This window comes from Pan troglodytes, chromosome 20 (assembly GCF_028858775.2).
Source record: "Pan troglodytes isolate AG18354 chromosome 20, NHGRI_mPanTro3-v2.0_pri, whole genome shotgun sequence".
In the NCBI taxonomy this organism is placed as follows: domain Eukaryota; kingdom Metazoa; phylum Chordata; class Mammalia; order Primates; family Hominidae; genus Pan; species Pan troglodytes.
The window spans coordinates 9,529,237-9,541,255 of NC_072418.2; the positions used below are offsets into that span (position 1 = coordinate 9,529,237).

At 46.5% G+C, this 12,019-nt stretch overlaps 1 protein-coding gene across 4 annotated transcripts in view; it reads right to left on the reverse strand.

Moving 5' to 3' along the window:
- The window catches only part of INSR (insulin receptor), a 184,586-nt gene that overhangs the window by 15,242 nt on the left and 157,325 nt on the right, over window positions 1–12,019 (reverse strand). For 2 of the 4 annotated variants that reach the window (XM_063801090.1, XM_024351320.3), the window contains 2 exons: window positions 5,134–5,293; window positions 1,369–1,468 (listed from right to left, as the gene is read on the reverse strand). In XM_063801090.1, coding sequence (XP_063657160.1) covers window positions 1,369–1,468; window positions 5,134–5,293 — 260 coding nt within the window. Of the gene's footprint in view, window positions 1–1,368; window positions 1,472–5,133; window positions 5,294–12,019 lie in introns of all 4 variants that reach the window. The other 2 variants (XM_016934853.4, XM_016934850.4) reach the window with 1 other exon arrangement.

Sequence of the window (12,019 nt, forward strand, 5' to 3'; positions counted from 1 at the left end):
ATGCTACATTTTACTATGATCAATGCAGTTGAGGTTATTTACATTATATCATTTATACACCATATTGTATCCGTAGGGTGGATTCAATGGGGAGCTATTATGTATCTAACACTGCACTCAGTAATACGTCTACAGCTTGAATTTAGACATCCTGGGAATATTTACATTACAGAAACTGGCAAATGCTATAACTCAGGACTGGATTTGTTGTTCTGTTGTTTGTCCAGGCTTGAGAAAGTGATGAGAAAAATACTTTTTTGTTTTGTTTTGTTTTTGAGACAAAGTCTCACTCTGTTGCCCAGGCTGGAGTGCAATGGCGCGATCTCGGCTCGCTGCAACCTCCGCCTCCTGGGTTCAAGTGATTCTCCTGCCTCAGCCTCCTGAGAAGCTGGGATTACAGGCGCACACCACCACACCTTGCTAATTTTTGTATTTTTAGTAGAGACGGGGTTTCACCATGTTGGTCAGGCTGGTCTCGAACTCCTGACCTCATGATCCGCCCGCCTCGGCCTCCCAAAGTGTTGGGATTACAGGTGTGAGCCACCGTGCCCGGCCGAGAAAAATGTTTAATCATGTAGATTAAACTTAAAAGCGTGTCAAGTCTGCAACTGTGATGTTGCACGTGGCACAAAATGTTCTTCTGATATTTAAAAATTACCATCTGACTCAGCAAAGACGTCACTCATATCACTGATGAACATATATGTCTTATTTCAGTTTTGTCCTACTTTTTTTTTCTTTTCCCGAGACGGAGTCTCCCTCTGTCGCCCAGGCTAGAATGCAATGGTGCAATTTCAGCTCACTGCAACCTCCGCCTCCAGGGTTCAGTAATTCTCCTGCCTCAGCCTCCTGAGTAGCTGGGATTACAGGCGCCCACCACCATGCCCGGTTAATTTTTTAGTATTTTTAGTAGAGACGAGGTTTCACCATGTTGGCCAGGCTGGTCTCAAACTCCTGACCTCAGGTGATTCACCCGCCTTGGCCTCCCAAAGTGCTAGGATTACAGGTGTGAGCCACTGTGCCCAGTCAAGTCCTACTCTTTAATGTAAATTCTGAAAACTTAATCAACATTCACATTGGAGCTTTACTTGTTTATCAATTGCAATAATAGGTTAGCTTCGGATATAAAGGTTTGGGCAAAAAAAAAAAAATCAATAAAAACATTCTGTGAGAATCAACTGGCTAGAGGGAATTTACAATAAAGAGTTGTGTATATCATATTATGACAATTATCTGTAAATTGCATGTTACACATCCTATATCAGTAAAATTCATAATAAACTTAAATATACCTATACCTATATCAAGGCATGTTTTCCCCCAGAGAACCAACTGTTCCCAGCACACCACTGAACTCACTGAACTCACCTCTTTCTCAGGAATAGATAAATACTTCCAATCACAACACTGAAGAGAAAGACAAAGATGAGGGGGCCGATGATAATTTTTGCAATATTTGACGGGACATCTACTGAAATAGAATAAGAAAATATATGTTTCATATCAATGTGTTTCCAACAAAGTTCACATCAAAGATCACATCCACTCCTGGAATGGGTGGGCCACCCTGTTCCTTCCCTCCCTTGTCCATGAACCTCTCTGCTGCTCTTCCACACCCTGATTTTCCAGCAGTCCTGAAACAGTCCTGTAGGTGCAGTGGGACCAGGCAGTGGGCTCAGAGGTCAGTATTCTGGAAGCACACTCTTCCCCACCCCTGCCCCAAATCACTGCTCATTTCCATCCCTCCCACATCTCAGGCAGTGGATGCAGGACCCTTTTCTGTCAGTTTAATGCTCTGCTGTTGCCCCTCTGAAATGCTTATTCATTTTATTTTAATTTTTATTTATTTACTTATTTTTGTGACAGAGTCTTGCTCTGACACCCAGGCTAGAGTTCAGTGGCACGATCTCGCCTCACTGGAACCTCCTCCTTTCGGGTTCAAGCGATTCTCCTGCCTCAGCCTCCCAAGTAGCTGGGACTACAGGCATGTGCCACCACACCCGGCTAATTTTTGTATTTTTAATAGAGACAGGGTTTCACCTTGTTGGCCAGGCTGGCCTCAAACTCCTGACCTCAGGTGATCCTCCCGCCTCAGCCTCCGAAAGTACTGGGATGACAGGCGTGAGCCACCGTGCCCGGCCAAATTCTTAATAATTTTAAAGCAAGGAGTTCTGCATTTTCATTGTTCACCGGGTCTTGCAAATTACATAGCTAGTCCCGATCCCAGCATGACTTTTGACAGATGTAAAATTCTTTTAATTTTTATTTTTTAGAGACAGGGTCTTACTCTGTCACCCAGGCTGGAGTATAGTGGCACAATCACAGTTCACCGCAACCTCAAATTCCTGGGCCCAAGTGATCCCCCTGTCTCAGCCTCCCAAGTACCTGGGATTACAAGCATGCACCACCATAGCTGGCTAATTTTTGTATTTTTTTGTGGAGACAGAGTCTCGCTATGTTGCTCAGGCTGGTCTCTAATGCCTCTCCTCAAGCAATCCTGTTGCCTCAGCCTCCCAAAGTTCTGGGATTACAGGTGTGAGCCACCTCATCCAGCCAAAAAACTCTAGTAACAAAGATGGAGACACTAGCAACAGGTGCCAGGCACTTAACATTTGTGTCATTAAAATGTCCCTCCACCTCCTGAAGTGGTTCTGTTATTATCTCCATGTACAGATGAGGAAGTGCAGGATTGCCAGATAAAGAAAATGTGATACATACACACCATGGAATACTACACAGCCATGAAAAAGAATGAGATCATGTTCTTTGCAGCGACATGAACGGAGCTGGAGGTGATTATCCTAATTGAATTAACACAGGGACAGAAAACCAACTACCTCATGTTCTCACCCATAAGTGACAGTGAGACACTGACCACACATGGACAGAAAGAAGTGAACAGTAGACACCGGGACTGCTATGGTTTGGATCTGTGTCCCCACCCAAAGCTCTTGTTGAAATGTAATCCCCAATGTTGGAGGAGTGGCCGGGTGGGAGGTGATTGGATCATGGAGGCGGTTTCTAATGGGTTAGCAACATCCCTACTGGGTACTGTATAATAAGTGGGTTCTCATGGGATCTGGTTGTTTAAGAAGTGTGTAGCACCATCCCCCCGTCTTAACACCTTGCTCCCACTTCACCTTCCACCATGATTGAAAGTTTCTTGAGGCTTCCTCAGAAGCTGAGCAGATGCCAGCATCATGGTTCCTGTACTGCCTGCAGAACTGGGAGCCAATGAAACCCCTTTTCTTTAAAAATTACTGACTCCCAGTCTCAGACCTCTTTCTCTTCCTCTCTCTCTTCTCTTCTTTCTTTTTCTTTCTTTTATCTCTCTTTTTCTCTCTTTCTTTCCTTTTTTTCTTTTTCTTCTCTCTCTCTTTCACTCTTTCTTTCTTTTTTATTTTTTGAGACAGAGTCTCACTCTGTCACCCAGGCTGGAGTGCAGTGGCGTGATCTCGGCTCACTGCAACCTCCGCCTCCCGGGTTCAAGTGATTCTCCTGCCTCAGCCTCCCGAGTAGCTGAGATTACAGGCACGCATCACCACGCCCAGCTAATTTTTTTATTTTTAGTAGAAATGGGGTTCCACCATGTTAGCCAGGCTGGTCTCAAACTCCTGACCTCATGATCTACCCACCATGGCCTCCCAAAGTGCTGGGATTACAGGCGTGAGCCACTGTGCCCGTCCCCTCTTTCTTTTCTCTCTCTCTCTCTCTCTTTCTCTTTCTTTCTTTCTCTCTCTCTCTTTCCTTCCTTCCTTCCCCTCTCTCTCTCTTTCTTTCTTTCTCTCTCTTTCCTTCCTTCCTTCCTCTCTCTCTCTCTTTCTTTCCTCTCTGTTTCTCTTTTTTTTTCTTTTTTCTTTTTTTTTTTTTTTTGAGACACGGCCTTGCTCTGTCGCCCAGGCTGGAGTGCAGTGGCGCAATCTCAGCTCACTGCAACCTCTGCCTCCCGGTTCAAGCAATTCTCCCACCTCAGCCTCCCAAGTGGCTGGGACTGCGGGCGCACACCACTAAGCCCAGCTAATTTTTGTATTTTTTGGTAGAGATGGGGTTTCACCATGTTGGTCAGGCTGGTCTCGAACTCCTGACCTCAAGTGATCTGCCCACCTCGGCCTCCCAAAGTGCTGGGATTACAGGTGTGAGCCACTGTGCCCAGCCAGGTATTTCTTTATTGCAGTGTGAGTACAGACTAACACAGGTGCCTACTTGAGAGTGGTGGGTGAGAAGAGGGAAAGGATCAAAAAACGACCTATCAGGTACTATGCTGATTACATGGGTGACAAAATTATCTGTACAGCAAACCCCCAACAACACACAATTTACTTATTTTATTTTATTTTTTGAGACAGAGTCTCACTGTGTTGCCCAGGCTGGAGTGCAGTGGCACGATCTCGGTTCACTGCAAGCTCCGCTTCCCGGGTTCCTGAGGCTCCTGCCTCAGCCTCCTGAGTAGCTGGGACTACAGGCGCCCGCCACCATGCCTGGCTAATTTATTTTTGTATTTTTAGTAGAGATGGGGTTTCACCATGTTGGCCAGGATGGTCTCGATCTCCTGACCTTGTGATCTGCCCGCCTCGGCCTCCCAAAGTGCTGGGATTACAGGTGTGAGCCACCATGCCCAGCCACAATTTACTTATATAATGAACTGCACAAGTACCTCTGAAACTTTTTTTTTTTTTAAGTGCAGGATCAGGCCAGGCATGGTGGCTCATGCCTGTAATCCCAGCACTTCAGGAGGCTAAGGTGGGTGGATCACTTGAGGTCAGGAGTTCGAGACCAGCCTGGCCAACATGGTGAAATGCCATCTCTACTAAAAATACAAAAATTAGCCGGGCATGGTGGCGTGCTCCTGTAGTCCCAGCTACTGTGAGGCTGAGGTGGGAGAATCACTTGAACCCAGGAGGCGGAGGCTACAGTGAGCTGAGATTGTGCCACTGCACTCCAAAGCAAGCCTCCATCTCAAAAAAAAAAAAAAAAGTGCAGGATCAAAGAGGGCAAGCACCGCAGCAGCTGATAGGCCTGAGAGTCAAGGCCAGGGCCAGCACCTGTGGCCTCTCCAAGTCATCCCCTGCAATGTCCCACCATGCTCAGTGCTAAGCACAGCCCCAGCCAGCTGAGGCTGCCATGGAGACTTACAATAGTCTGTCACGTAGAAATAGGTGGGTTCCGTCCAAGAGCCGTTGCCCGCAAGGGAGGTGGCCCGGACTCGCACGCTGTAGTTCCCCGGTGACAGCCCACGCAGCCTGCAGCCCCGCTCCAGAGCGAAGTGCTTGCGGGAGACGCAGAGATGCAGCTCCTGGAAGGAAGAGAGGAGGAGAAGGAGGGTGGCTGAGCTTTGCACATCTGGGAGTGTCCACCCCTTGCAGGGAGCTCACAGCCAGGATCCTGCTCAGAAATGACGCCAAGGCAGCAAAGCACAGACTAAGACGCATAAGCGACTTTGAGAATTGCAGAATTTTATAACCATAGTGCTATGGATAAAGATATATGCAGAGGTTATCATTATCGGTAAGAGCCAGACTTCCTAAGCCAGAAGCTGAGCATTAAACACTGATGGTTTCTTTTCTTTTCCTTTTTTTTTTTTTCCAGACGGAGTTTCACTCTTGTTGCCCAGGCTGGAGCGCAATGGCTTAATCTCGGCTCACTGCAACCTCTGCCTCCCGGGTTCAAGCGATTCTCCTGCCTCAGCCTCCCGAGTAGCTGGGATTATAGGCGCTCACCACCGCGCCTGCCTAATTTTGTATTTTCAGTAAAGACAGGGTTTTACCATGTTGGCCAGGCTGGTCTCAAACTCCTGATCTCAAGTGATCCGCCCACCTCGGCCTCCCAAAGTGCTGAGATTATAGGCGTGAGCCACAGCTCCCAGCCCTATTATCTATTTTCTATTAATATTAATTTCCATAATATTATCTTTCTAAAAATCATGTTTTATTTTTAATTGACAACAGTATTATAGGTCAGGCACAGTGACTCGTGCCTGTAATCCCAGCCCTATGTGAGGCCGTGAAGGGAGGATTGCTGGAGCCCAGGAGTTAGAGACCAACCTGGACAACATAGCGAGACCCCATTTCCACAGAAAATAGAACAATTAGCCGGGCACGATGGTTCGCACCTGTAGTCCCAGCTACTCAGGAGGCCAAGGTGGGAGAATCACTTGAGCCCAGGAGGTCAAGGGTGCAGTGAGCTATGAAGGCTCCACCGCACTCCAGCCTGGGTGACAAAGCTAGACCCTGTCTCTAAAATAAATACACAAAAATAAAAATAATAGTTGTATACATGTATGGGGTACAGTGTAAAGTTATGATACAGTATACGTTGTGGAATGATTAAAACAAGCTAATGAAATCCTCATCACTTCATGTACTTATTTTTTTGTTGTGAGAACATTTAAAATCTATTCTTCTAGCCATTTTGCAATATGTGTTATTAGCTATAGTCACCATTCATCTACAGAGCAGTGGATTCCTAGAACGTATTCCTCCCATGTGAAACTTTGCACCCTTTGGTTCACGTCTCTCCTTATTTTTCCTTTGATTGTTTTTTCCCTGACCATTTTAAAATGCAAAAGTGGGCAGGGCGTGGTGGCTCAGGCCGAGGTGGGCGGATCACCTGAGGTCAGGAGTTCGAGACCAGCCTGGTCAAGATGGTGAAACCCCCGCCTCTACCCAAAATACAAAAATTAGCTGGGCATGGCGGCACACGCCTGTAATCCCAGCTACTCGGAGCCTGAGACAGGAGAATTACTTGAACCCAGGAGGCGGAGGTTGCAGTGAGCCGAGATTGTGCCACTGCACTCCAGCCTGGGTGACAGAGCAAGACTCCATCTCAAAAATAAATACATAAATAAATAAAATGCAAAAGTGACTCCTAGCTCACAAATCACTAGAAATCAGGCAGCAGGCCACATTTAGCCTATGGGATATAGTTTACTGACTGACCCCTGATTTAAGAGATTATATGGTTTGTCCGAGATCTCATAGCTGCAAAGTGGCAGGGCCAGCTCTTGAACTCAGAACTGTCTGGCTCTACAGCTACTTGGGAGGCTGAGGCAGGAGAATGGCGTGAACCCAGGAGGCGGAGCTTGTAGTGAGCCGAGATCGCGCCACTGCAGTCCAGCCTGGGCGACAGAGCAAGACTCCATCTCAAAAAAAATAAATAAATAAAAAGAAAGAAACTAAAAAAAGAGAACTGTCTGGCTCTAGAACTTCTCCTTAAGACCACTGCAGAATATTTTTGCCATGTCTCCAGCAAAATTAGAAAAGAGTGGAAATGAAGGATCTGCAGGGCCTATGCCAGATTTCCTGCCTTTCCCTGCAACTCCCAGCCTCTGTCACATCAGAACCAAATGGATAAATGGGCTTAATGTCTAAGGACAAATAAAAAAGCTCTTTCTTTGCCATGGTGCTGCCTTTCGATTTTTTTTTTTTTTTTTAATCATTATAAAAACAGTTGAAGCCCGGGCACGGTGGCTCATGCCTGTAATTCCAGCACTTTCGGGGGCCAAGGCGGGCAGATCACGAGGTCAAGAGATTGATACCATCCTTGCCAACATGGTGAAACCCCGTCTCCACTAAAAATACAAAAATTAGCCAGTTGTGGTGGTGTGCGCCTGTAATCCCAGCTACTCGAGAGGCTGAGGCAGGAGAATCACTTGAACCCGGGAGGCAGAGTTTGTAGTGAGTCGAGATTGTGACACTGCACTCCAGCCTGGGCAACAGAGCGAGACTGTCTCAAAAAGAAAAAGAAAATGTGGTATACTTTGCCTCAAAAATAAACACATAAAATAAAATAAAATAATAAATAAATAAATAAATAAAACAGTTGGGATCCACCCAAATGGAGATTTGCAAAGTGGGAAACATACCCTGTGATAAGCACGTAACTAGAGATAATTCCAGAACTTATGAGAAGAGACAGGAGGCTCTTGGGAATAAGACCATGAAACCTGCAAGCATCGAGCCAAAACTCTGAAAAGTTTTCGAAACAGTTCCAAGCTAATAGTGCATGCAGAGAACCGGGCTGGAACATTTAAGAGGCGGGTGGAGAGTGGAGAAGAGAAAGAAAGGTTTAAAAAAAAAAAAAAAAGCCACCAACCCCATGCTTATCATGTGACAATAACAGCAAGAAAACAAATCAGTCTGGTGGCAGGGGTGGGGGCAGGGAACTCCAGTCCAAAGTTTCTTCCAAGTGGAATGAGTCACCGAGTAGAGAGGGACAAATAAGCAAATATAGAAACCCAAGGTAGCTGCTATCCGGGACAAAGGGGAAATGCATCTTCTTCTTTTTTTTTTTTTTTTTTGGAGATGGAGTTTCGCTCTTGTCACCCAGGCTGGAGTGCGGTGGCATGATCTCGGCTCACTGCGACCTCCGCCTCCCCAGTTCAAGCGATTCTCCTGCCTCAGCCTCCTGAGTAACTGGGATTATAGGCGTGTGCCACAAAGCGAGACTCCAGCCTGGGCAACAAAGCGAGATTCTGTTTGAAAAAAAAAAAAATTATCTGGGCATGGTGGCGGGTGGCAGGCCTGGGTGACACACCATGACTCTGTCTCTGAAAAAAAAATTTTTTTAAGGGGAGATACTGAAAAAGAATGCAATTAAATAGCTAGAGGTGGCTTTGTTTATGAAACTAGCAAAAGAAAAAAAAATACCTTCCACCAGCCGGGCACGGTGGCTCACGCCTATAATCCCAGCACTTTGGAAGGCCAAGGCAGGCAGATCACGAGGTCAGGAGTTCGAGACCAGCCTGACCAACATGGTGAAACCTCGTCTCTACTAAAAGACAAAAATTAGCCGGGCGAGGTCGTGGGTTACTGTAGTCCCAGATACTCAAGAGGCTGAGGGAGGAGAATCACTTGAACCCAGGAAGTGGAGGTTGCAGTGAGCCAAGATCGTACCAATGCATCGTAGCCTGGGCTACAGAGATAGACTCCGTCTCAAAAAAAAAAAAAAAAAGAAAGAATGAAAGAAATGCCAGACTCTTTCCTAAAGCAGCTGTGCCATTTTATGTTCCCACCAGCAATGTATGAGGGTTCCGATTTCTCCTCATCCTCACCGACACTTGTTATTGTCCGTCTGTTTGTTTTTTGCCACGCTCGTGGGCATGAAGTGGTATTGCATCGTGGTCTTGATTTGCATTTTTGTCATGGCTAATTTGGGGCTGAGTTTTGTGTTTTGCCCTGGTACCAGGGTGGGGTTGAGGGTGGGAGGTGAGAGCCACTCAAGGGTGAGGAGCAGATTCCAGGGGAAGTTCAGGGCATTGTTGACAGCAAGAATACAGATTCTGCAGAGTGAACAATGCCTGTTTCCACTGCAGACCCTCCTTGATTTTTTTTCTGCTTCTGTGTCCAACTTGTCCCCATTTGCCCAGAACTTTCTGAGTGTGGACATTGAAAATCTCACATCCCAGGGAGCCCTCAGTCCTGGCTAAACCTAGACAACTGGTCACCCTGTCGGCACTGGATTTAACTCGAATCCTAACTTCTCCTAGCTTCTTCCCATGCCTTTGACTGGCCTGTGTCTCCTGTTCCTGGGACCCAAGGGTCACTATTAGGAATTCCCATCACGAATCCCCAACAGCCTCTGCCCCACACAGCACAACCCCAATCCCACCCAGACCAACTCTTTTCACCCTAGAGAGAAGCAGAGATGGGGGAGAAAATGAAAGGAGAATGTGAGGTTACAGTCACCTTCTTAAGAACCTCTTCATAGACACATTTCTGTTATTGCCAACAATGTCCTTAATTGCCTAGCATTGCTTTGATCAAGAAAAAAAGTGACGTAAAACTTTATTTATTTATTTACGTATACATATATATTGAGATGGTGTCTCACTCTGTCACCCAGGCTGGAGTGCAGTGGTGTGATCTCGGAATCACTGCAACCTCTGCCTCCCAGGTTCAAGTGATTCTCTTGTCTTAGCCTCCCGAGTAGTTGGGATTACAGGCGTGCACCACCACGCCCGGCTAATTTTTGTATTTTTAGTAGATACGAAGTTTCACCATGCTGGCCAGGCTGGTCTTGAACCCTGACCTCAGGTGATCCACCCACCATGGCCTCTGAAGTTACTAGGATTACAGGCGTGAGCCACTGCTCCCGGCCTAAAACTTTATTTTTAGGTACACAATTTATACTGTTGGAGTGTAATTTTACTACATTTACAAAATTCTCTCTAGCATGTGGTGGGAGTGAATATTATGGTGTGTAAGTTACAGCTCAATAAAGCTGTTTCTAAATTTAAAAAAAAAAATCCCTCATGCCCAAGCCAATCAGCATACAGCATTCCTCTGGTCACATGATTGGGCATTGGATGTCACATGACCTCAGTCAAGCTGGGAATGCTGGGATGCACTCTGTCTTCCTCTGGGTTTGGCACTGCAAAGAAATGAGGTTTGGAACCACTACAACCACAGGTGGACAACCAGGGGCTACTGGGCTCACTGCCAGGAGCCGTTAAGATGCAACTGACCCAGGCTAGGCATGGTGGCTCACGCCTGTAATCACAGCACTTTGGGATGCCAAGATGGGTGGATTACCTGAGGTTAAGAGCTCGAGACCAGCCAGGCCAACATGGTGAAACCTCGTCTCCATTAAAAATACAAATATTAGCTGGGTGTGGTCGTGGGTGCCTGTAATCCCAGCTACTCAGGAGGCTGAGGCAGGAGAATCGCTTAAACCCGGGAGGCAGAGGTTGCAGTGAGCTGAGACTGCACCACTGCACTCCAGCCTGGATGACAGGATGACAGAGTGAGTGAGACTCCATCTCAAAAAAAAAAAAAAAAAAAAAGATGCAACCGACCCAAAGGAATCCTGGATCCAGCCATGTGAGAAGCTCTTCAGTTGTTCAACTCTGGGAGCTAATAAGCTTTTCCTCTATCATAAGCTAGTCTGGATACAGGGGGATTCCTTTTTCTTCTTCTTTTTTTTTTTTTTTTTGAGATGGAGTCTCACTCTGTCGCCCAGGCTGGAGTGCAGTGGCGTGATCTCGGCTCACTGCAAGCTCCACCTCCCGGGTTCACGCCATTCTCCTGCCTCAGCCTCCCAAGTAGTTGGGACTACAGGCGCCCGCCACCATGCCCGGCTAATTTTTTTGTATTTTTAGTAGAGACGGGGTTTCACCGTGTTAGCCAGGATGGTCTCGATCTCCTGACCTCATGATCCACCCGCCTCGGCCTCCCAAAGTGCTGGGATTACAGGCGTGAGCCACTGCGCCCAGCAGATACAGGGGGATTCTTAACTGCTGGGGGATAACAACACAAACGAACTAAACTCCAGAGCATGTAATTTTAACTTCTACGTTACACTGAACAAAGGTCATCCCAAACATTTTATCTTATTTTTTTGGAGACAGAGTCTTCTTGCTCTGTCACCCAGTCTGCAGTGTAGTGAGTGAGTCACAGCCCACTATAACCTGGAGCTCCTGAGCTCAAGCAATTCTCTCCTCAGCCTCCCAAGTAGATGGGACTATAGGCACAGACCACCACACCTAGCTAATTTTGAAATTTTTTTTTGCAGAGATGGGGTCTGGCTGTGTTGCCCAGGCTCAAACTCCTGGCCTCAAGCAATCCTCCCACCTCAGCTTCCTGAGTCACTGGAATTATAGGCATGAGCCACCATGCTTGGCCCCCAAACATCATTTTCAATGGCTCTTCATCCACCAATTCTATGGATGCACCGTCTTCCACGTGACCATTCTCCAATGGATGGACATCTTAGTGGTTTGCATATTTTGCTACTGTTGAAAATCTTGTGCATAGAGCTTTGTTCCCTGCCCCAAATTTGAATTATTTCCTTAGGACCTACAGGATTAATACATATAGGATAATATATTAATAAACTTTGCAATTATGACCCCCATGGAATCATGACTTTCTGTGTCTATGAGACTCTGGAAGCCTCAGTATCCAGCTCACTGAGATACTCAGAGGATGTATTGTACTTCCTCATTCTGGGCTTAGCCATGGGCTCACTTTGCCAAAGGGACACTAGCAAATGTGATGCAAACAGAGTCCTAAGAAGTGTTTGT